Source organism: Mustelus asterias, chromosome 2 (assembly GCF_964213995.1).
Source record: "Mustelus asterias chromosome 2, sMusAst1.hap1.1, whole genome shotgun sequence".
Taxonomy (NCBI): domain Eukaryota; kingdom Metazoa; phylum Chordata; class Chondrichthyes; order Carcharhiniformes; family Triakidae; genus Mustelus; species Mustelus asterias.
In genome coordinates, this window is record NC_135802.1 from 127,864,098 (window position 1) to 127,886,703 (window position 22,606).

The following is a 22,606-nucleotide window of genomic DNA, read 5'->3' on the forward strand; positions in this document are numbered from 1 at the left end:
CGTGGGCATTTCTGTATTGCACTTGCAGATTGAAAAATAACAAAGTGGGGAGGTGGTGATATTTTTTTCTTTGCAAATCGGGTGAGTGGCGGTCCCGACATATTTAATTCTCAAAAACCCGTTTGTTGTTAATACTAAAATCAGATTATAGCGTTTTTATGCACTCCCATCAGTTTTGTTTCCTCAGTGTGACGTGAGTTCCACATTCCCGGAATCGGAACTGGTTAGTTTCAGTTTTGTTTCTGTTTCTTGTAGCTCAGTGCTGAATTCAACTCACGCATTTGCTCACTGCCTGCAGAGTCCTGAAGATGGAGTTTCTGTCTGGCTGCAGACTGCAGAGATCTATATTTCTCATGTTACAACCAGGTAGTTTTAAGAATGTTGTATAATTCATCTCTTTGCTCAAAGTCTATGGCAGATTTTGTTTTTCAGTAGCTTTCGGCTCGCTGATGTTTGGATGGAGGGCGTGTGCTTCAACTTGACCCTGTTTATGTGCCTTGTTTTCGCAGTGCTCTTCTATAGTGCAGAAGCTATAACTGACGTTTTTATAAGGTTGGGTGAAATTGCAAAGCTGCCCTGTGATGCCTCATGTGTGTCTGAAGTTGAGTACCGAGCAGTCAGCTGGTATAAGGTAAAAGAGTTTTACTGTTGTATTTAAGGTAGATTTAGACTATACTTTATATAACTAATGAATCAGTCGCAATATGGGCTGAGGATGCAGTTGTGGGAACTTCTCGCACACAGACATGTGACATATGATTGTTGTACAAAATGTGGAAATTTGAGACCAAGTGTGTCACACACATGATTACACTATCCCGAAAGGGGTCATAGGTTCAAGGTGAAGGGGGGGAGGTTTAACACAGATATCAGAAGGACATATTTTACACAGAGGGTGGTGGGGGCCTGGAATGCGCTGCCAGGCAAGGTGGTGGAGGCAGACACACTGGGAACGTTTAAGACTTATCTAGATAGCCATATGAACGGAGTGGGAATGGAGGGATACAAAAGAATGGTCTAGTTTGGACCAGGGAGCGGCACGGGCTTGGAGGGCCGAAGGGCCTGTTCCTGTGCTGTATTGTTCTTTTGTTCTTTGTATCTGTTGATCCCTGTGTCTGAAGGGACACAAGGATGTTGCCCTTACTTCATCCATGGATGCTGGTGTTGGACTGAGGTGGGCACAGTAAGAAGTCTCACAACACCAGGTTAAAGTCCAACAGGTTTATTTGGAATCACGAGCTTTCGGAATGCTGCTCCTTTATCAGGTAAGTGAAGAGATAGGTTTCACAAACACGGCATATATAGACAAAGACACATTGCAAGATAATGGTTGGAATGCAAGTCTTTTTCAAGTAATCAAGTTTTTACAGGTACAAACAGTGCAAGTGGAGAGAGGGATAATCACAGGTTAAAGAGGTGTGAATTGTCTCAAGACAAGACAGTTAGTAGGATTTTGCAAGCCCAGGCCAAATGGTGGGGGTTACAGATAGTGTGACATGAACTCAAGATCCCAGTTGAGGCTGTTATGTGTGCGGAACTTGGCTATCAGTTTCTGCTTAGTGATTCTGCAAAGACCTGTAAAGACTTGATTACCTGAAAAAGACTCGCATTCCAACCATTATCTTGAAATTGTGTCTCTATCTATATATGCCGTGTTTGTGAAGCCAACTATCCACTCACCTGATGAAGGAGCAGTGCTTTAAAAGCTCACGATTGCAAATAAACCTGTTGGACTTTAACCTTGTGTTGTGAGACTTACTGTGTTCATCCATGGAGATAGCTCATGACTCCTGTCAGGACCCTGAACATAGAGCTGCCCACCCCAGCACCATGCCACTTGTCAGAAAGGTCACGGTTATGATTCTGTCTAAAAGCAAATTACTGCAGATGCTGGAAACTGAAACCAAAAGAGAAAACGCTGGAAAATCTCAGCAGGTCTGGCAGCATCTGTAAGGAGAGAAAAGAGCTGATGTTTCGAGTGCAGATGACCGTTTGTCAAAGCTAAAAGGCACAGAAAGTGGGAGATATTTATACTGCAGGGTGAGGGAATGAAAGATAAGTCATAGCCACAGAAACCAGGATCGTGTGTTAAAATGGCACCTTCCCATGCAATCACAGAAGGTGTAACACCTGCCCCTTTACCTCTTCCATGCTCACCATCCAAGGTCCAAAACACACATTCCAGGTTAAGCAGCATTTCACTTGCATCTCTTTCAATTTGGTCTATTGCATTCGCTGCTCCCAATGTGGTCTCCTCTATATCAGAGAGACCAAGCGTAGACTGGATGATCACGTTGTGAAGCACCTTCAGTCTGTGTGCAATCAGGACCCTGACTTTCCGGTTGTTTGCCATTTTAACACATGATCCTGCTCCCATGCCGACATGTCTGTCCTTGGCCTGCTGCAACGTTCCAGTGAAGCTCAACACAAACTGGAGGAACAGCATCTCATCTTCCAGCTCGGTACTTTACAGCCTTCTGGTCTCAACATCCAGTTCAGTAACTTTAGATGATTAGCTCCACCCCACCTCAACCCCTTTGTTTTCATTTTATTTTTACTGTTCTCAACCTTTTATTTCTTTATTGTCTTTCTTCATTTTTCTTCCCCCCCAACTCTTCCCCTACTTGATCCCCCTTTCCTTACCCCTTCTCCCCCTTTGCTTCCCCTTCCCCCGTTTTTCTAATTTTACCTCTTTCCTAACCATTCCCTCTCCCCACATCTTCATCATCACAGCTTACCCTCTGATTTCAGCTTCTCTGCCCTTTGGCCATTCACACCCTTTATTCTCTCTCCGTGGACTGCCATTAGCAGCCCTTTACCCTGGTTTTTATGGCTATGACTCATCTTTCATTCCCTCACCCTGCAGTATAAATATCTGTGATGTGGAGATGCCGGCGTTGGACTGGGGTAAACACAGTAAGAAGTTTAACAACACCAGGTTAAAGTCCAACAGGTTTATTTGGTAGCAAAAGCCACACAAGCTTTCGAAGCTCTAAGCCCCTTCTTCAGGTGAGTGGGAATTCTGTTCACAAACAGAGCTTATAAAGACACAGACTCAATTTACATGAATAATGGTTGGAATGCGAATACTTACAACTAATCAAGTCTTTAAGAAACAAAACAATGTGAGTGGAGAGAGCATCAAGACAGGCTAAAAAGATGTGTATTGTCTCCAGACAAGACAGCCAGTGAAACTCTGCAGGTCCACGCAACTGTGGGAGTTACAAATAGTGTGACATGAACCCAATATCCCGGTTGAGGCCGTCCTCGTGTGTGCGGTGTGCGGTTTAACCTGGTGTTGTTAAACTTCTTACTGTATAAATATCTCCCACTTTCTATGCCTTTTAGCTTTGACAAAGTGTCATCTGGACTCGAAACGTCAGCTCTTTTCTCTCCTTACAGATGCTGCCAGACCTGCTGAAATTTTCCAGCATTTTCTCTTTTGGTTTATGATTCTGTCTCCTGGGCTGTTCTGGAGGAGCTTTGCGGTATACTCCTGGGATTTGTCATTGCTTGCTGCAACATCAGCCAGGTTCATACAGCAGGTGGGAGAGAAGGAGTCAGTCACTTCCCGAACCCAGGCAACTTTATTGAGGATCAGTTAACATAGTCAGCCGTCCCATTCTCCAATTGTCCCACAATCCTTACCATTCTGGTTACAGTCACCTCCATTCCATAGATTGCCCCCATCACCATAAAGACGGGTCAAAATTGATCAAGTAAATCCTGTCAGCATTGACAAAAGGACTTGTGCAAGGTCTTAATTCCTGTCTCGTGAGATCCTTTACCCATACCAGTGCTCCTGTGAGATACTGTCCAGAAATTACATCTTGGGATATGGAGGTTGCTGTGCTTCCATGGGGAACACTTCAGATGGCTGCGGTGGGAGACCTCGCATTAGCTAACTCCCACTAGCTAACTGATGGCTAATGCAATAGTTTTGACTGCACGCCCAAATGTTTTGAATCATAGAATAGAATTATAGAATCCCTATAGTGCAGAAGGAGGCCATTCGGCCCATCGAGCCTGCACTGACAATGATCCCATCCAGGCCTATCCCCGTAACCCCACATATTTACCATGCTAATCCCCCTGACACTAACAGACAATTTAGCATGGCCAATCCACCTAACCTGCACATCTTTGGACGGTGGGAGGAAACCAGAACATCCGGAGGAAATCCACGCAGACATGGGGAGAACACGCAAACTCCACACACACAGTGACCCAAGCCGGGAATCAAACCTGGGTTGTGAGGCAGCAGTGCTAACTACTGTGCCAGTGGGCCGCCTACTAATCAGGCAGCAAGAATATTGCAACTTGTCTGAATTGGTACTAACTGGCATAGACAGTAAGCACATCCTGATTCTGGGCAATGGAACGTGATATGGCTGAATCTGTCTGAGATTGACATTTGCATTGGCCCTGCTTGCTCATGTCAATTTCTGCTTGTTTGTGTCAATTTTTAAATTCTGGCCTAAACTTAAATTGGCAGGAAATTTGGTTGAAAATGGAAATCAGAAAACTGGACCCACAAATGGGCACAAACTCCAATTATGACCCCACACAAAATTCCATGTAGCCTGAATAGGGAAATCAGTATCTAAACTGGCACAGAAGCAAAATGGAAACTCACTTTGAAATTGGCTTGGACCATGATGTCCAATTTATACTACGTAAGAAGTTTAACAATACCAGGTTAAAGTCCAACAGGTTTATTTGGTAGCAAAAGCCACACTTTGCTTTTGCTACCAAATAAACCTGTTGGACTTTAACCTGGTGTTGTTAAACTTCTTACTGTGTTTAACCCAGTCCAACGCCGGCATCTCTACATCAATTTATACTACACAGGATTAACATCAGTGCAAAGCTGGAACTGCTTTGTTATTGTTACCATAGATTATAGTCTAGGCTTTGGTGTCAGATAATAATGAGGGGATTTTTTAGATCCATCTGAGCAGATGGAGTGAACCTTTAGTTAAAATCAAAAATATGCAGTGCTGCAAAATATTGGACTATACTAACCTTGAAAGGGAGAAATGTACCATCATGAAGTAAACTTCACAAAGGGAAATGCACCATGAAGTGTTGAAGATTCAATACTTTGATAGAGTGGGGAAAGGGATTTTCACAGTAGCTTCATTGTAAGCCTACTTCTGACACTATTAAATACACTTTAAGATATGGTTGACTGGGGGAGGTTATGAGTCAAAACTACCAAGGAATAAATACACTATCACCATATCCACCTTCCAAGTATCTGATAGTATCAGGCTGAGTCATAGAAATTATTGCTTGAATCATTTACATTGAAAAGCGAGGGAGATTTTACTGGGGATTTAAAAAATTTTCTTCGCTTGTTAACTATAGCACCGTTCAGTTTCTGTATGAGTCAGCTAGCCTTGCGGTCATTTAAGGTAAGGGCAGGGGATTTAGAGGGGATTTGAGGAAAAACCTTTTCACCCAGAGGGTGGTGGGAATTTGGAACTCACTGCCTGAAAGGGTGGTTGAGGTGAGAACCCTCACAACATTTAAGAAGCATTTAGATGAACACTAGAAATGCCATAGGTACAAGGTCATGGACCAAGTGCTGGAAAATGGGATTAGAATAAAGTTTATTTATTAGTGTCACAAGTAGGCTTACATTAACACTGCAATGAAGTTACTGTGAAAAATTCCCTCGATGCCACACTCCGGCCCCTGTTCAGGTACACTGAGGGAGAATTTAGCACAGCCAGTGCACCTAACCAGTACATCTTTGGAGTGTGGGAGGAAACCAGAGCACCTGAAGGAAAACCATGCAGACACGGGGAGAACGTGCAAACTTCACACAGACAGTGACCCAAGCTGGAAATTGAACCCGGGTCCCTGGCAGTGTGAGATAGCAGTGCTAACTACTATGCTACTATGCCACTGTGCTGAGAATAGATCGCTGCTTGATAGCCAGCCAGCACAGACACAATGGGTCGAATGGCCCCTCTCTGACTATTCTGCATGCAATACTGAGGAAATGCAGAATTGGCTGGTATGTTGCCTGTCACTTGCTTGTCCTTATGGATGAAAAAACCCTCTAGACGTCTTTTTGAAGAAGGGGCCAACTTTGTTTCTCAAATAACAGACAAAATATTCCATCCTCGTTCACAGCTGGGATTTTCCGGTGCTGCTGAAAGTTAATGGAGTTTTGGTTGGAATGCCAAATTCTCCCTCGCAAAGGGTCCCATCACAAACAAGACTGGAGAATCCCGCCCATAATAGAAAGAAAGAAACCCTACAGTGCAGAAGGGGAGGCCATTCGGCCCATCGAGTCTGCACCGACCACAATCCCACCCAGGCCCTACCCCCACATATTTACCCGCTAATCCCTCTAACCTACACATCCCAGGACTCTAAGGGGCAATTTTTAACCTGGCCAATCAACCTAACCCGCACATCTTTGGACTGTGGGAGGAAACCGGAGCACCCGGAGGAAACCCACGCAGACACGAGGAGAATGTGCAAACTCCACACAGACAGTGACCCGAGCCGGGAATCGAACCCGGGACCCTGGAGCTGTGAAGCAGCAGTGCTAACCACTGTGCTACCGTGCCGTACAAATAAAATAATTTTTCATTCATTTGGTATTTTTCTGTAGACAAAATAACAGCAACTGGAAAATCCGGGCTACTAAACTGGTTTAAGGGTATTTTATTGTTCCATCTGAGTCCTGGGAACTTTTACATCTTTTTATTTAATTCCGGATCTTCATTACTTCGTAAATTGACCATGGTGAACAAGAATTTGAATAATTCATCCGAATGTATTAAATTCTAAATTCTATTATGGCATAAACATTTCGATGATAGTAACTGAATAATTACTGAATAAACGATCTAAAAATTTTTGTGTATATTTATATGCTATGTTTCGATGTAAATTGTTGGCTGTATTTACATTGCAATATATCCATTCACCAATATCTTCATGTCTTTCTGATTGTCATTTTGATAGAATTTATTGTTGCTTGTTTTCATAATTGTTAAAACCTGAGAGTTTAAACTGGTAGTTCATGGAGGCCTGCCTTTTGGGTTTGCCTCTCAAGCTATACATAACCAGTTGTCTATCTCTAATGGAGAGTGATGCCTATGTTTGTTTATGGACTAAGGCTAATTATTTACTTAACAAAATCAGAAGTTCTGAATTTGAAACCAAGTCAAAAATATTTTTGACAATAAAACAAATTTTAAAAAGGTTGGGTTAGAAGTGCAGCTGAAAGAGTTTAAAGGTTTCCAGCACAAATGGAGATCACAAAGCTACAATATCTCTGCTGGCTCTTTGCAAGATCAATCCAAATCTAATTCCAGTCTTCCTTCCTCTCCCATGCCTCTCTCTGCATCAAATTTTATTTGATTTTCCATCTAACGGTCTCAGGCTCAAGTACATACCATAAGTCCTCACTATAAAAATAAGTCCTCACCACTACAGGAATGGTGCAGGAGGGAAGGATTCAGATACCTGGATAATTGGGGCTCATTCTGGGGTAGGTGGGACCTCTACAAACGGGATGGTCTTCACCTGGACCAGAGGGGTACCAATATTCTGGGGGGGAAATTTGCGAATGCTCTTCGGGAGGGTTTAAACTAATTCGGCAGGGGAATGGGAACCTGAATTGTTGCTCCAGTGTACAGGAGGATGTGAGTGGTGAGGTCATGAATAAGGTTTCAAGGTTGCAGGAGTGTACCGGCAGGCAGGACGGTGTTTTGAAGTGTGTCTACTTCAACGCCAGAAGCATCCGGAATAAGGTGGGTGAACTTGCAGCATGGGTTGGTAGCTGGGACTTCGATGTTGTGGCCATTTCGGAGACATGGATAGAGCAGGGACAGGAATGGTTGTTGCAGGTTCTGGGGTTTAGATGTTTCAGTAAAATCAGGGAAGGTGGTAAAAGAGGGGGAGGTGTGGCATTGTTAGTCAAGGACAGTATTACGGTGGCAGAAAGGACGTTTAATGAGGACTCGTCTACTGAGGTAGTTTGGGCTGAGGTTAGAAACAGGAAAGGAGATGTCACCCTGTTGGGAGTTTTCTATAGGTCTCCGAAAAGTTCCAGAGATGTAGAGGAAAGGATTGCAAAGATAATTCTGAATAGGAGCGAAAGTAACAGGGTAGTTGTTATGGGGGACTTTAACTTTACAAATATTGACTGGAAACGCTATAGTTCGAGTACTTTAGATGGGTCAGTTTTTGTCCAATGTGTGCAGGAGGGTTTCCTGACACAGTATGTAGATAGGCCAACAAGAGGCGAGACCACATTGGATTTGGTACTGGGTAATGAACCAGGCCAGGTGTTAGATTTGGAGATAGGTGAGCACTTTGGTGATAGTGACCACAATTCGGTTACATTTACTTTAGCGATGGAAAGGGATAGGTATATACCGCAGGGCAAGTGTTACAGCTGGGGGAAAGGAAATTGTGATGCGATTAGGCGAGATTTAGGATGCATAGGATGGGGAAGAAATCTGCAGGGGATGGGCACAATTGAAATGTGGAGCTTGTTCAAGGAACAGCTACTGCGTGTCCTTGATAAGTATGTACCTGTCAGGCAGGGAGGAAGTGGTCGAGCGAGGGAACCGTGGTTTACTAAAGAAGTTGAATCTCTTGTGAAGAGGAAGAAAGAGACTTATGTAAAGATGAGACGTGAAGGCTCAGTTAGGGCACTTGAGAGTTACAAGTTAGCCAGGAAGGACCTGAAGAGAGAGCTAAGAAGAGCCAGGAGGGGGCATGAGAAGTCTTTGGCAGGTAGGATCAAGGAAAACCCTAAAGCTTTCTATAGGTATGTCAGGAAGAAAAGAATGGCTAGGGTAAGATTAGGGCCAGTCAAGGACAGTAGTGGGAAGTTGTGCGTGGAGTCCGAAGAGATAGGAGAGGCGCTAAATGAATATTTTTCGTCAGTATTCACACAGGAAAAAGACAATGTTGTCGAAGAGAATACTGAGATACAGGCTATTAGACTAGACGGGATTGAGGTTCATAAGGGGGAGGTGTTAGCAATTCTGGAAAGTGTGAAAATAGATAAGTCCCCTGGGCTGGATAGGATTTATCCCAGGATTCTCTGGGAAGCTAGGGAGGAGATTGCAGAGCCTTTGGCTTTGATCTTTATGTCGTCATTGTCTACTGGAATAGTGCCAGAAGACTGGAGGATAGCAAATGTTGTCCCCTTGTTCAAGAAGGGGAGTAGAGACAACCCTGATAATTATAGACCAGTGAGCCTTACTTCTGTTGTGGGCAAAGTTTTGGAAAGGATTATAAGAGATAGGATTTATAATCATCAAGAAAGGAACAATTTGATTAGGGATAGTCAATACGGTTTTGTGAAAGGTAGGTCGTGCCTCACAAACCTTATTGAGTTCTTTGAGAAGGTGACCAAAGAGGTGGATGAGGGTAAAGCAGTTGATGTGGTGTATATGGATTTCAGTAAAGCGTTTGATAAGCTTCCCCATGGTAGGCTATTGCAGAAAATATGGAGGCATGGGATTGAGGGTGATTTTGCGGTTTGGATCAGAAATTGGCTAGCTGTAAGAAGACAGAGGGTGGTGGTTGATGGGAAATGTTCATCCTGGAGTTCAGTTACTAGTTAGGGCACTTGAGAGTTACAAGTTAGCAAGGATCTGTTTTGGGGCCACTGCTGTTTGTCATTTTTATAAATGACCTGGATGAGGGCGTAGAAGGATGGGTTAGTAAATTTGTGGATGACACTAAAGTCGGTGGAGTTGTGGACAGTGCGGAAGGATGTTGCAGCTTACAGAGGGACATAGATAAGCTGCAGAGCTGGGCTGAGAGGTGGCAAATGGAGTTTAATGCGGAAAAGTGTGAGGTGATTCACTTTGGAAGGAGTAACAAGAATACAGAGTACTGGGCTAATGGTAAGATACTTGGTAGTGTGGACGAGCAGAGAGATCTCGGTGTCCATGTGCATAGATCCCTGAAAGTTGGCACCCAGGTTGATAGGGTTGTTAAGAAGGCGTACGGAGTGTTAGCTTTTATTGGTAGAGGGATTGAGTTTCAGAGCCATGATGTCATGTTGCTGCTGTACAAAACTCTGGTGCGGCCGCACTTGGAGTATTGCGTACAGTTCTGGTCGCCGCATTATAGGAAGGATGTGGAAGCATTGGAAAGGGTGTAGAGGAGATTTACCAGGATGTTGCCTGGTATGGTGGGAAGGTCTTATGAGGAAAGGCTGAGTGACTTGAGGCTGTTTTCATTAGAGAGAAGAAGGTTAAGAGGTGACTTAATAGAGGCATACAAAATGATCAGAGGATTAGATAGGGTGGACAGTGAGAGCCTTTTTCTTTGGATGGTGATGGCTAGCACGAGGGGACATAGCTTTAAATTGAGGGGTGATAGATATAGGACAGATGTCAGAGGTAGGTTCTTTACTCAGAGTAGTACGGGCGTGGAATGCCCTGCCTGCAACAGAAGTGGACTCGTCAACATTAAGGGCATTTAAAGGGTCATTGGATAAACATATGGATGATATTGGAATAGTGTAGGTTCGATGGGCTTTAGATTGGTTTCACAGGTCGGCGCAACATTGAGGGCTGAAGGGCCTGTACTGCGCTGTAATCTTCTATGTTCTATAAGTTCCCCAGTTTAAGTCATTTCAGTTCAATGTTGGTTAGTGCATGAGATTTATGTTCGCATTTAACATTGGGAGTTTGCTCAACCTTGTTTCTCGCTGGTAGAGTCACATGACTCGATCTGCACCATTTTGGAGTGACTACCCCCTTGTGCCCACTGCCAGGTTTGGGACAGGGAAGCAGTAATTGGGAGAGGCAGCAGCAAGGAGTAGTAGAGGGGTTGGCAGTGGCATGGGAAGCAAGTATGCAGGAGGTTCTGAGAGTGTGATCAGGATGTAGCAGGGACGAGGATTGTGGAATGGGAGGTTTGGCGAGAAGGATGGGAGGCACGTGGATAGCAAGTAGAAAGAATTAACATATAAAAAGGAATACATTGCCAAAAATATAAGTTATTTCTTTTATGAATTAAGCAGTTATTCAACTCACAGAATATATTTTTTTCCTGAGATTTGTCCTACAGAACCTAACTTTAAAAAAAATCTGATTTGTTTAAAGTTACATGTTTCAGGAATGCATCTACAATGTTAAGCAAAGACTTCTTTACTCTAGGTTACAAATGCACCATGCGGAAAAAACAGCTCTGTTTAATTGTGTGATTTACATACATTTTAATCTTTTTCTAGGTAGCTGATGATGGGTTTAGTCTATCAGGAATTGTGCGAAGGGATTTCAAGGAAAACATTTCTAGGGAGTATCTGGGTTTCGATGGATCAGTTGAGGTGACTTCTACCAGTCCCTATTTCTTGACTATTCACAATATCTCCGGCAAAGATTTGGGAACGTACCGGTGTTCCATTTGGGCACCACTTGGAGAGCGAAACAAGCAGGCTGATGTGAGGCTGCTCAAAGTGGGTCAGTAAGTTAAAAGTTATTATGTAGTACTCTAACCTCTTTGACCTGTTCCTTGTTTATCACATCAAAATCATAGGGTAGAGTTTTGAACTAGCACTCGGGTACAGAGCTTTGCATCAATGAAGTGCAAACCAAGAATTGGTGAGAAATTTTGTCCTTGGATGGAAAATTATAAGGCATATATTTGTTTCTATATTGCAAACCTTTTATGCTCTCCCATAACATGAAACTGTGTTCTGGAAGTGCTAATTCACCTGGCCTACCTTTATATGCATTGTTAGCTCTACAGCAGCCTAAAGCGGAATTTGTTCCTGTTAATGCCCACAGGTGGTGCCTGACCTCCAGAGTATTTCCAACATTTATTGTTTCTATGTTGTACTAAAAATGTGATCGCCTAGCAACACTTCAAAGTGGTTCCTCAGGAACAGACAATGCCACCAGCCACAACCTGTATGGGTTCCTTTGATATCAATGAGGAAACCTATGCAGGTCACGCAGGTAACAGCTAGCAAAGCTGTCTCTGCCTAGGGAACCAACATAGAGTCAACAATCCATGCTTTGAAGCAGTGATACTCCACACCTAGAGCTCCAATGAAATCATGAGTGGGTAGTGATACCCAGAGTTGACTATTCCATATCATGAAATAATCAGAATAAAATACCATCACTTGATTTGATTTATTATTGTCAAATGTATTAACATATAGTGAAAAGTATTGTTTCTTGCGCACTATACAGATAAAGCATACCATTCATAGAGAAGGAAATGAGAGTGCAGAATGTAGTATTACAGTTATAGCTAGGGTGTAGAGAAAGATCAACTTAATGCAAGGTAAGTCTATTCAAAAGTCTCACAGCAGCAGGGAAGAAGCTGTTCTTGAGTTGGTTGGTACGTGACCTTAGACTTTTGTATCTTTCCCGACGGAAGGAGGTGGAAGAGAGAATGTCCGGGATGCGTGGGGTCCTTAATTATGCTGGCTGCTTTGCTGAGGCAGGGGGAAGTGTAGACAGTCAATGGATGGGAGGCTGGTTTGTGTGATGGATTGGGCTACATTCACAACCTTTTGTAGTTCCTTGCGGTCTTGGGCAGATCAGGAGCCATACCAAGCTGTGATACAACCAGAAAGAATGCCTTCTATGGTGTATCTGTAAAGGTTGGTGAGAGTCGTAGCTGACATGCCAAATTTCCTTAGTCTTCTGAGAAAGTAGAGGCATTGGTGGGCTTTCTTAACTATAGTGTCGGCATGGACAAATTGTTGGTGATCTGGACACCTAAAAACTTGAAGCTCTCGATCCTTTCTACTTCATCCCCATTGATGTAGACAGGGGCATGTTCTCCTTTACGCTTCCTGAAGTCGATGACAATCTCCTTCGTTTTGTTGACATTGAGGGAGAGACTATTGTTGCCGCACCAGATCACCAGATTCTCTATCAAACCAAATCAAGACCACAAATCAGACCACAAGGCTGTGCTGCAAATCAGACCACAAGGCTGTGCTCCTGCTCCCAGCTTACAAGCAAAAAGTGAAGCGGGAGAATCCATCAAAGAAAGTCGTGCAATGTTGGTCTGAGGAATCAGATGATCTCCTATGGGGCTGCTTGGAGTCAGTGGACTGGTCAGTATTTAAAAACTCTGTGACCAGCCTGAACGAGTACATCAATACAGTAACCGACTTCAATAGTAAGTGTGTAGAAGACTGTGGGCCCGATTTTACCAAAACGGGCACGAAATCGTGGTAAAGTTGGGCGTCGGGCCTAAACTGCGGTCCAGACGCGACCCAAGGCCAATCGCGCCTTTACCAACGGCCGATCCGCGCCTTTATCACCGGCCCACGCAATTACCGACCTGCGAAATAAAAGTCGGGAGCAGGCGCCTCCACAGGGAGGGTGTGAGAGGAGGTAGGCGCGTTGCGATCGGAGGCACCGTGGTACTTACGTGTGTTGGAAGTCGCGGCCATTCCACTGTCCCGGGTGGGTGGCGTCTCAGGGACTGTGTGTGTGTGTGTGTGTGTGTGTGGGGGGGGGGTGGCTGCTGCTCTGCACAACACTGAGCCCTGCAGTGCAGCTGGGTCCTAGCACCACAGCTCACTGCAGGCTGAAGATGTGCACAGAGGGCACATAGCACTGCAGCAGCCTGCCAAAGCAACCAGGGACAGTGGCTGTGTGCAGCCTGGGGCTGGGGGGATTGGGGGTAATGGGGGGGCTGTGGCTGTCAATGTGCTGGGGCAAGCAGCATTGCATGACTCCAACATCTGCTCCTCCCCGCTCCCTCCCCCCCCCCGCTCTCCCCCCCTGCTCCGCTCCCCCTCCCCCCCGCTCCCCCCCCCCCCAATCCACCTCCCCTGCCCCTCCCCCCCCCCCCCCCCCTTACCCCCACCCCCCCCTTTCAGAGTGGCGAGATGGCGTTTGGAATGCAACCAATCGATGTGGCTGTACTATTGGTTGCTGCTGGAGCCGAGGAGGAGGAACTGGAGGAAGAACTGCGGGCCCAGGAGGCCCGGGCCATGCCACCTACAGGGCTGGAGAGAGACGACCATCAGAGACATTCTCCCAGGGCGGGGGCTTCGCAGAAGGAGGGAGCAGAGACCCCGGCACTTCCCTGCACGAGTCTCCTTCGAGGAGATGTCGGACACCGTATGCCGCCGACGTCTCAGACTCCGAAAGGAGACCGTGCGACACCTATGTGACCTGCTGCAGGACCTGGCGCCGAGGGGCAGGGGGGGGGGGGGGGCGGGGGGGCACCCACTCTCAGTGGCTGTCGGATTGACGGCAGCCCTGAACTTTTATGCCACCGGCTCTTTCCAGAACTGAGCGGAGATGTCTGTGGCATGCACGGTGGCACCTGGGCCCACGCCGGTCTAGTGGGTAAGGGATCCGAAACCCCCATACAGGGCCCCGGGGTGGGTGGGTTGGGGGACGGGAGGTCATCGCCCGTGGGGTATGAGAGACCAATGGCTACCTTTGCCTCCTTTGCTCAGTGACACCACATTGCGGGCCCACCCCAACTGATATCACCATGAGGCATCCATTGGGTGACCGTCAATGGGGCAGGGATGCTATTCGAGACAACCTATTCGCAGGTGGTTGCGGAGGGAATACATTTAATTCCAGTAAAGGTAAGCTGGTGAAACACGGAAACCTGTGAAAAGAGAACACTGCGGCTTCCAGTCCTTTCCAACTAGTGCAGCCCTTCCCCCGTGCCATCCCAGTGCAACTATGACCTTTGAACCTTACCCTGCCTCGCACTGCGCCTCAGTGACTCCCCAGAATGTATGGTGGAGGTGGAGGGGGCCAGCTGCCGACCTCGCCCCGTGGCCTGTGATGCGCGTGGCGGCCGTCCTCTCGAGGCCATGGACCCTGAGGGCCCTGACCGGCTTCCAGGTGTCTGGGGTGTTACCATGGAACCCTCTTCATCCCGCTGCCCCGGAGATGCCCCAGTGTCGGGAAGGGGGGGGAGTTGGAGGGTGTTGCCGTAGCCACGGTCTCCTGGCTGGAATGCCCCGGTGTGGGCTCGCGCCCTTCCTCCTCCCTGGGTGCACCTTTTGTCCCCCCTGGGTCACTCCATGGGACACCGATGCCTCTACAGTGAGCTCCAGAAGCCCTGGCGCCACCCGGCACTGCCAGTCCTGGGGGACCACCTGCGTCCTACCCATGGTGGCAGGCCCCCCTCGGCGGGGCACACCCCCGATCTACCTCGATCGCTGGTCTCCCTCCACCATCCTTCCGACCTGCAGTCCTTCGACAGCCTCCTGCACCTTCCTGGCCTTGCTGTGCCTTTCCCTGGTGTGTGTGTGGGGGGGGGGAGGAGGGCGACGGAGCAGGTGAGTGATGTGTCAGGCCCTGGGGGAAGTGGGGGGGGGGATGGAGCAGGCAGTCTTCGGCTGATCCCTCCTCCCCACTGGAGGAGGGATTCCCCCCCCAGGGGCTGACATGTCACCCACCCGCTCCTCTCTCCCCCCCCCCCCCCCTCCAACCCGGGCAGAGACGTCACATCATCCCCATCAGACACCCCCCCACCCACCCCCACCAGGGAAAGTCTAAGGCAGCACAGACAGCACTGGGGATGAAAGGAATCCCCTTTGGAGGATAATGTCCAAGGACATTCTCCTCCGAAGGGGATTCCTTTCATCCCCACTGCTGTTAGCGCTGCCTTTGACTTTCACACCCGTGCGCACTGTGCTGTCGGCTCCGATCTGTGCATGTGCAGTTCGGCGCTCCGACAGATGCAAATGCGCTAGGCCCCGCCCACTAGACCCGCACTGAAAAAAGGCGTATGGGGGCGCTGGAGCGCGGCTGCCAGGCGCGGGTCTGATTTACGGCCGCACTCGGCACTTAGTCCCAATTTGGTAAAATCGGCCCCTGCATGCCAAAGAAGCAAATCCGTGTGTTCCCCAACCGGAAACCATGGATGAACAGGGATATCCACTGCTTGCTGAAGTCGAGGTCTGAGGCGTTCAAATCAGGTGACACTGACCTATACAAGAAAGCCAGATATGATCTAAGGAGATCCATCAAAGATGCCAAAAGACTGGACCAAGCTAGAGTCCCAGGCTAGCTACACCGACCCTCGCATATCCCGAGGCATGGTACATTGAGGAGACCATGCAGACGCTACGACAACGGATGAATGAACACCACTTGACAATCACCAGGCAAGAGTGTTCTCTTCCTGTTGGGGAACACTTCAGCAGTCATGGGCATTCGGCCTCTGATCTTCGGGTAAGCGTTCTCCAAGGCGGCCTTCACGACACACGACAGTGCAGAGTCGCTGACCAGGGACTGATAGCCAAGTTCCGGACACATGAGGACGGCCTCAACCGGGATCTTGGGTTCATGTCACACTATCTGTAACCCCCACGACTTGCCTGGGCTTGCAAAATCTCACTAACTGTCCTGTCTGGAGACAATACACATCTCTTTAACCTGTGCTTAATGCTCCCTCCACTCACATTGTCTGTACCTTTAAAACTTGATTACCTGTAAAGACTCGCATTGCAACCATTATTCTGTAAATTGAGTTTGTGTCTTTATATGCCCTGTTTGTGAACAGAACTCCCACTTACCTGATGAAGGAGCAGCGCTCCGAAAGCTAGTGGGTTTTGCTACCAAATAAACCTGTTGGACTTTAACCTGGTGTTGTGAGACTTCTTACTTTGCCTCAGACATGACTAAGAAACGCTGATAAGAGATCAGAGGTTTGCGACAGTCCATATCAACAAATTGACCTTGGAGGAGATAAAGATAAAAATGCTGGAGGCTGTCAGCAGGCCAGGCAGTATCTGTCCACAACATGAATCAGTTGACATTTCAGCCATAAAAGGAATTGCAAGATAACACAAACAACATTGATGAAGGAAAATAATAGGGGGAAATGAGGGACCAAACATACAGAATGACATAACATGACTTGTGAAGTGTCACTGTACAGTGCAGAAGGAGGCCATTCGGCCCATTGAGTCTGCACCAACTACAATCCCACCCAGGCCCTATCCCCATAATCCCATGCATTTATCCTAGCTGGTCCCCATGACACAAAGGGGCAATTTAGCATGGCCAGTCTACCTAACCCGCACATCTTTGGACATTACTTGACTCCAGAGCCACAGCAATGTGCTTGACTCTCAATTGCCCTCTGAACAAGGGCAGCTAGAGATGGGCAATAAATGCTGGCCAGCCAGCAATGCCCATGCACCACAAATGAATAGTTAAAAAAAAGGGCAAAAATGATGTGACAAAAGGGTATTTATACTGAATGAGTCATCACTTTGGTGAATTCAGGAGGAAATGTTTTGGGGACAGAGTGCTTGGTGAATTATGCATTAAATTCATATCATATTGTGATCTAGTGGTTTTTTGCAACTGAGTAACAAAACTGTCTCGTAGCTGGTGCTCCATCAGTAGTGACCAAGATTATAGTGTTGTGTGTTCCTTTCATCCTTGGGCAGTTAATAATAGTTGAGAAAATATCTTGTCCTGTTGTTTTTTGAGGGGCACTGTCAGAGATCCTGGGTACCAGCAACCTTGGGCACTCTTAGTCGACTTAAGTACTAACAGCGCTAGACACCATGCATAATCCGATACGAGGCCTTTAATGACTCGTGTATCAGGAGAAACCAGCTTGCAGTTGTCTTGCAAGTGTTTCTGAAGTTACAAACGAACAACTTGGCAATTATAGTCAATTACAGCAAATCAGAAACAAGCAATTTTTATAATCCTTCATTTGCATACATTTTTCAGATAAAGCTCGGCACAACATTGCGGGCCGAAGGGCCTGTTCTGTGCTGTACTGTTCTATGTTCTATATTCGCCAATTATATCCTGGCTTTCGTCCTTTCTCATTCGATGAAAAACTGACTTCTGCTAGTCTTTCATTTGCATAGTGTGGTAAACCACTGTTAAGCTTATTGCCTGTGTGTGTGTGACATGCCTGGACACGCCCCTGCCGGCCCTGCCTGAGACTCCTCCCCCCCCTGGTCCAGGTATAAAGGTGACTGCTCCCAACCCCCCTGACTCAGTCGCCGGACCAGTTCATCAGCATGGGTGTGCTCCAAGTCTTTTGCGAATAAAAGCCTATTTGTTCTTGCATACTAACTAGTCTTTGCTTAATTGATAGTGCATCAATTTTATTCACAAAAGAAAAAAAAGTTTTGGGATGGAGCAGATATTAAAACCCGATAGATTAGAATTGGATCCTCAAGCCATAGGAGCCGCTAACAGCTTCGATCACTGGCTGCGATGTTTCGAAACCTTCCTCACCACCTCCGCATCCGACGTCCGGACCGAAACCGACAAGCTCCACGTGCTCCACGCCCGGGTAAGCGATCAGGTATTCTCGATGATTAGAGACGCAGAAACTTACAAGGATGCGATTGAACTTTTAAAAGGCCAGTACAACAAACAGACTAATGTAATCTACACCAGACATCTTCTGGCTACTCGCAGACAACAGCCAGGAGAATTGGACGACCAATTCCTATGTGCGTTGCGAGCACTTGGCAGGGCCTGCAACTGCAAGGCCGTAACAGCCACCCAAAACACTGAGGACTTAATCAGAGACGCCTATGTCACGGGTATCAGGTCAAACTATATCCGACAACGACTGCTGGAACAGGGTGGGTTGGATCTACAAAAGACTGTAGCGCTTGCCGACTCGTTAGAGGTGGCCTTCCGTAATCTCAAGGCCTACACCCCCGACCATGGGGGCGCATCGTGGACGCCGCATTCGCCGCCACCTCTGTAGTCGGGAGGGCCGCAGGCCTACGCCACGCCACGTCCCACCAATGACCCAACCGCTGCGGCAGTCTCTGGAGGCCCGAAGTGCTACTTCTGCGGCCTGGGGAAGCACCCCCGACAATGCTGCCCTGCGAAGGATGCGATATGCTCCGGGTGTGGAAAGAAGGGCCATTACGCAAGGGTATGCAAGGCGAAGTCGACCTCCAAGCCCAATAGTGCCGCGTGCGACCCGCCATCTTGGATGCCTTCAGCCGCGTGTGAGCCGTGCGAGCCGCCATCTTGGACGCCTTCAGCCGCGTGTGAGCCGTGCAGGCCACCATCTTGGACGCCTTCAGCCGCATGTGAGCCGTGCAGGCCACCATCTTGGACGCCTTCAGCCGCGTGTGAGCCATGCAGGCCGCCATCTTGGACGCCTTCAGCCACGCCGCAAAATCCAACGGTGGCTTCGGTTACGCTGGACCAACCCAGGCCTCACCAACTCGCCAGGTCCATGATGGACATCGAGGTAAACGGTCGCACTACAACCTGTTTATTTGACTGGGAGTACGGAGAGCTTTATTCACCCTAACACAGTGAGTCGCGATGCCCTTTCAGTACTGCCAGTGAAGCAAACGATCTCCATGGCTTCAAAGTCCCACTCGGTGGATGTCCTCGGGTACTGCGTGATGACCCTGACTGTACGGGGCACAGTGTACAAAAACTTCAGGCTCCTCGTGCTGCCACAACTCTGCGCTGCCGTACTCCTGGGGCTAGATTTCCTGTGTCACCTTAAGAGTGTCACCATGGAGTATAATGGGCCTTTTCCCCCGCTCTCTGTTTGCAATCACCAGTTCTTAGATCGCCCACCACGCACCACCTGCAGCCTCTCGACCCTTAAAGTCACCCCTCCCTCACTGTGAAAATCTCACCCCCGACTGCAAGCCCATCGCCACCAAGAGCAGACGGTACAGTGCTGGAGACAGAGCTTTTATCAGGTCCGAAGTACAACGGCTCCTAGGGAAGGGGATCATCGAGGCCAGTACCAGCCCCTGGAGAGCCCAAGTAATAGTTGTTAAGTGTGGGGAGAAACATCGCATGGTCATTGACTACAGTCAGACCATTAACCGCTACATGCAGCTGGACGCGTACCCCCTTCCCCGCATATCTGACATGGTTAATCAGATTGCGCAATATCGGGTGTTCTCCACCATCGATTTAAAATCTGCATACTACCAACTCCCTATCCGCCCGGCAGACCGCCAATATACTGCCTTCGAGGCGGATGGCCGCCTCTATCAGTTGCTTAGGGTCCCCTTTGGCGTCACCAACGGGGTCTCGGTTTTCCAGCGTGAGATGGACCGAATGGTAGACCAGAACGGGCTGCGGGCCACCTTCCCGTACCTGGATAACCATCTGCGGCCATGGTCAGCAGGACCACGACGCCAACCTCCACAAATTCCTCCACACCGCCACACGCCTAAATCTGACCTATAATAAAGAGAAGTGCATATTCCGCACACGCCGCCTCGCCATCCTTGGTTGTGTTGTGGAAAACGGGGTCATCGGTCCCGATCCCGACCGCATGCGTCCCCTCCTGGAACTCCCCATCCCCACCAGCCTCAAAGCACTGAGGAGATGCCTGGGCTTCTTCTCGTATTACGCCCAGTGGGTCCCCAATTATGTGGATAAAGCCCGTCCACTCATCAAATCCACCTCTTTTCCCCTGACGGCAGTGGCCCACCTGGCCTTCGACCGCGTCAAAGCAGACATCGCGAAGGCCACGATGCACGCTGTAAACGAATCCATCCCATTCCAGGTGGAGAGCGATGCGTCTGACTTCGCCCTAGCCGCCACCCTTAACCAGGCGGGCAGACCCGTGGCCTTCTTCTCACGAACCCTCCAAGGCCCTGGAATTCAACACTCCTCTGTTGAGAAGGAGGCCCAAGCCATAGTGGAAGCTGTACAGCACTGGCGCCACTACTTAGCTGGTAAACGATTCACCCTACTCACGGACCAACGGTCAGTTGCATTCATGTTTAACAACACGGAGCAGGGCAAGATCAAAAATGATAAAATATTGAGGTGGAGAATCGAGCTCTCCACCTACGATTACAACATCTTATACCGGCCCGGGAAGCTCAATGAGTCCCCAGACGCCCTGTCCCGGGGAATATGTGCCAACACACAAATAGACCAATTGCAGACTCTCCACAACGACCTCTGCCACCCGGGAGTCACCAGGTTTTTTCACTTCATTAAAGCCCATAACCTGCCCTACTCCATTGAGGAAGTCAGGTCTATAACCAGACACTGCCAGGTCTGTGCAGAGTGCAAACCGCACTTCTATCGGCCAGACAGAGCACACCTCATAAAGGCCACCCGCCCTTTCGAGTGCCTAAGCGTCGACTTCAAAGGCCCCCTCCCCTCTTCTGACCGCAACATATACTTCCTCAACGTCATTGACGAATATTCACGTTTCCCTTTTGCTATTCCCTGCCCAGATATGACCTCGGCCACGGTCGTCAGGGCCCTGCACAGCCTCGTCACCCTGTTCGGTTTCCCTAGCTATATCCATAGCGACCGGGGATCCTCCTTTATGAGTGATGAGCTGCGACAGTACCTGCTCTCCAAAGGCATAGCTTCGAGTAGGACCACCAGCTACAACCCCAGGGGGAATGGACAGGTAGAGAGGGAGAACGCGACAGTCTGGAAGGCCGTTTTACTAGCTCTGAGGTCTAAAGGTCTTCCAGTCACCCGCTGGCAAGAGGTCCTCCCTGATGCACTACACTCGATTAGATCACTCCTTTGCACAGTTACCAATGCTACCCCTCACGAAAGAATGTTTGTTTTCCCCAGGAAGTCCTCCTCGGGGACCTCACTACCGACGTGGCTGACGTCCCCAGGCCCTGTCCTGCTCCGGAAGCACGTGAGGACCCATAAGTTGGAACTCCTGGTCGTAAGGGTCCTGCTCCTCCACGCCAACCCCCAATGCACCTATGTGGCGTATCACGACGGGCGGGAGGACACGGTCTCCATTCGAGACCTGGCACCCGCAGGAGCCCCGAAAGCTTGTGTGGCTTTTGCTACCAAATAAACCTGTTGGACTTTAACCTGCTGTTGTTAAACGTCTTACTGTGTTTACCCCAGTCCAACGCCGGCATCTCCACATCCTAAATAATGAGAGCAGTGAGTCTAGACGGTAGTGAAGTGAGTATTTGAGCTTCCTCATTGTCTGTTGAGTTCTCAACTCTGTTATCCAGTACACCAGTCTTCAGACTGAAGGAAATTCAACTCGTGGGTAAAAAAGTGAGGGTGGCTGTTTTAAATAATTTGTGTGATATTGTAAGTGTGTGTACTTTATGTATACAATTTCCTCCTGTGTCTAATATGTTCCTTAGTGAAAGCCTGGTGAATATTGGCTTATTTGACCAGGGAGCTTCAGAGGAGAAGGGATCAGTGACACCACATGTCAGTTAGCTAGTCAACTGGAGAACTTTCTGCTGAAAGCAAGGCCTATGGATGAGCCTGTTCAAGACTTTGCCATCAGTGACAAACTGCTCGCCTCATTTGCACTCTTCAGAGATCCCCTCTTGGTGTCACTGGTGGTCAGTGTCTGCCTGTGGGTCCCAGTGATATGTCTGAAGATAAAGCTACTGGACAGTACCCCCATAAGGTCAAAGTTGATCGTATAACCTCTTTGAGATGCTACAGCTGCTGCCCTGATCACCTCATGTTATAAACAAAGCTCCAATCAAACCATTTTGGAATGATATTGTCTCTATATGACTGAGGTAGACATTAATTTCAACACATTATGGATTTCTAGGAGGGAGATGTTTGTGTTTTAAATGTATGACTCCTTTGTTACCAGTTCCTCAGCCACCATAGCATGTACAGTGGCCACTGTAAGAAAGTGCTGTGTACTGAGAGGGTAC

At 48.0% G+C, this 22,606-nt stretch overlaps 1 protein-coding gene across 2 annotated transcripts in view; it reads left to right on the forward strand.

Annotated features, from left to right (window-relative positions):
- The first annotated feature begins 248 nt into the window (after positions 1-248).
- The window catches only part of LOC144511254 (CD83 antigen-like), a 35,465-nt gene continuing 13,107 nt past the window's right edge, over positions 249-22,606 (forward strand). Inside the window, exons 1-3 of one of the 2 annotated variants that reach the window (XM_078241392.1) lie at positions 249-366; positions 510-631; positions 11,231-11,459. In XM_078241392.1, coding sequence (XP_078097518.1) covers positions 309-366; positions 510-631; positions 11,231-11,459 — 409 coding nt within the window. In that variant the 5' untranslated portion in view covers positions 249-308. Of the gene's footprint in view, positions 370-509; positions 632-11,230; positions 11,460-22,606 lie in introns of both variants that reach the window. The other variant, XM_078241383.1, reaches the window with a different exon arrangement.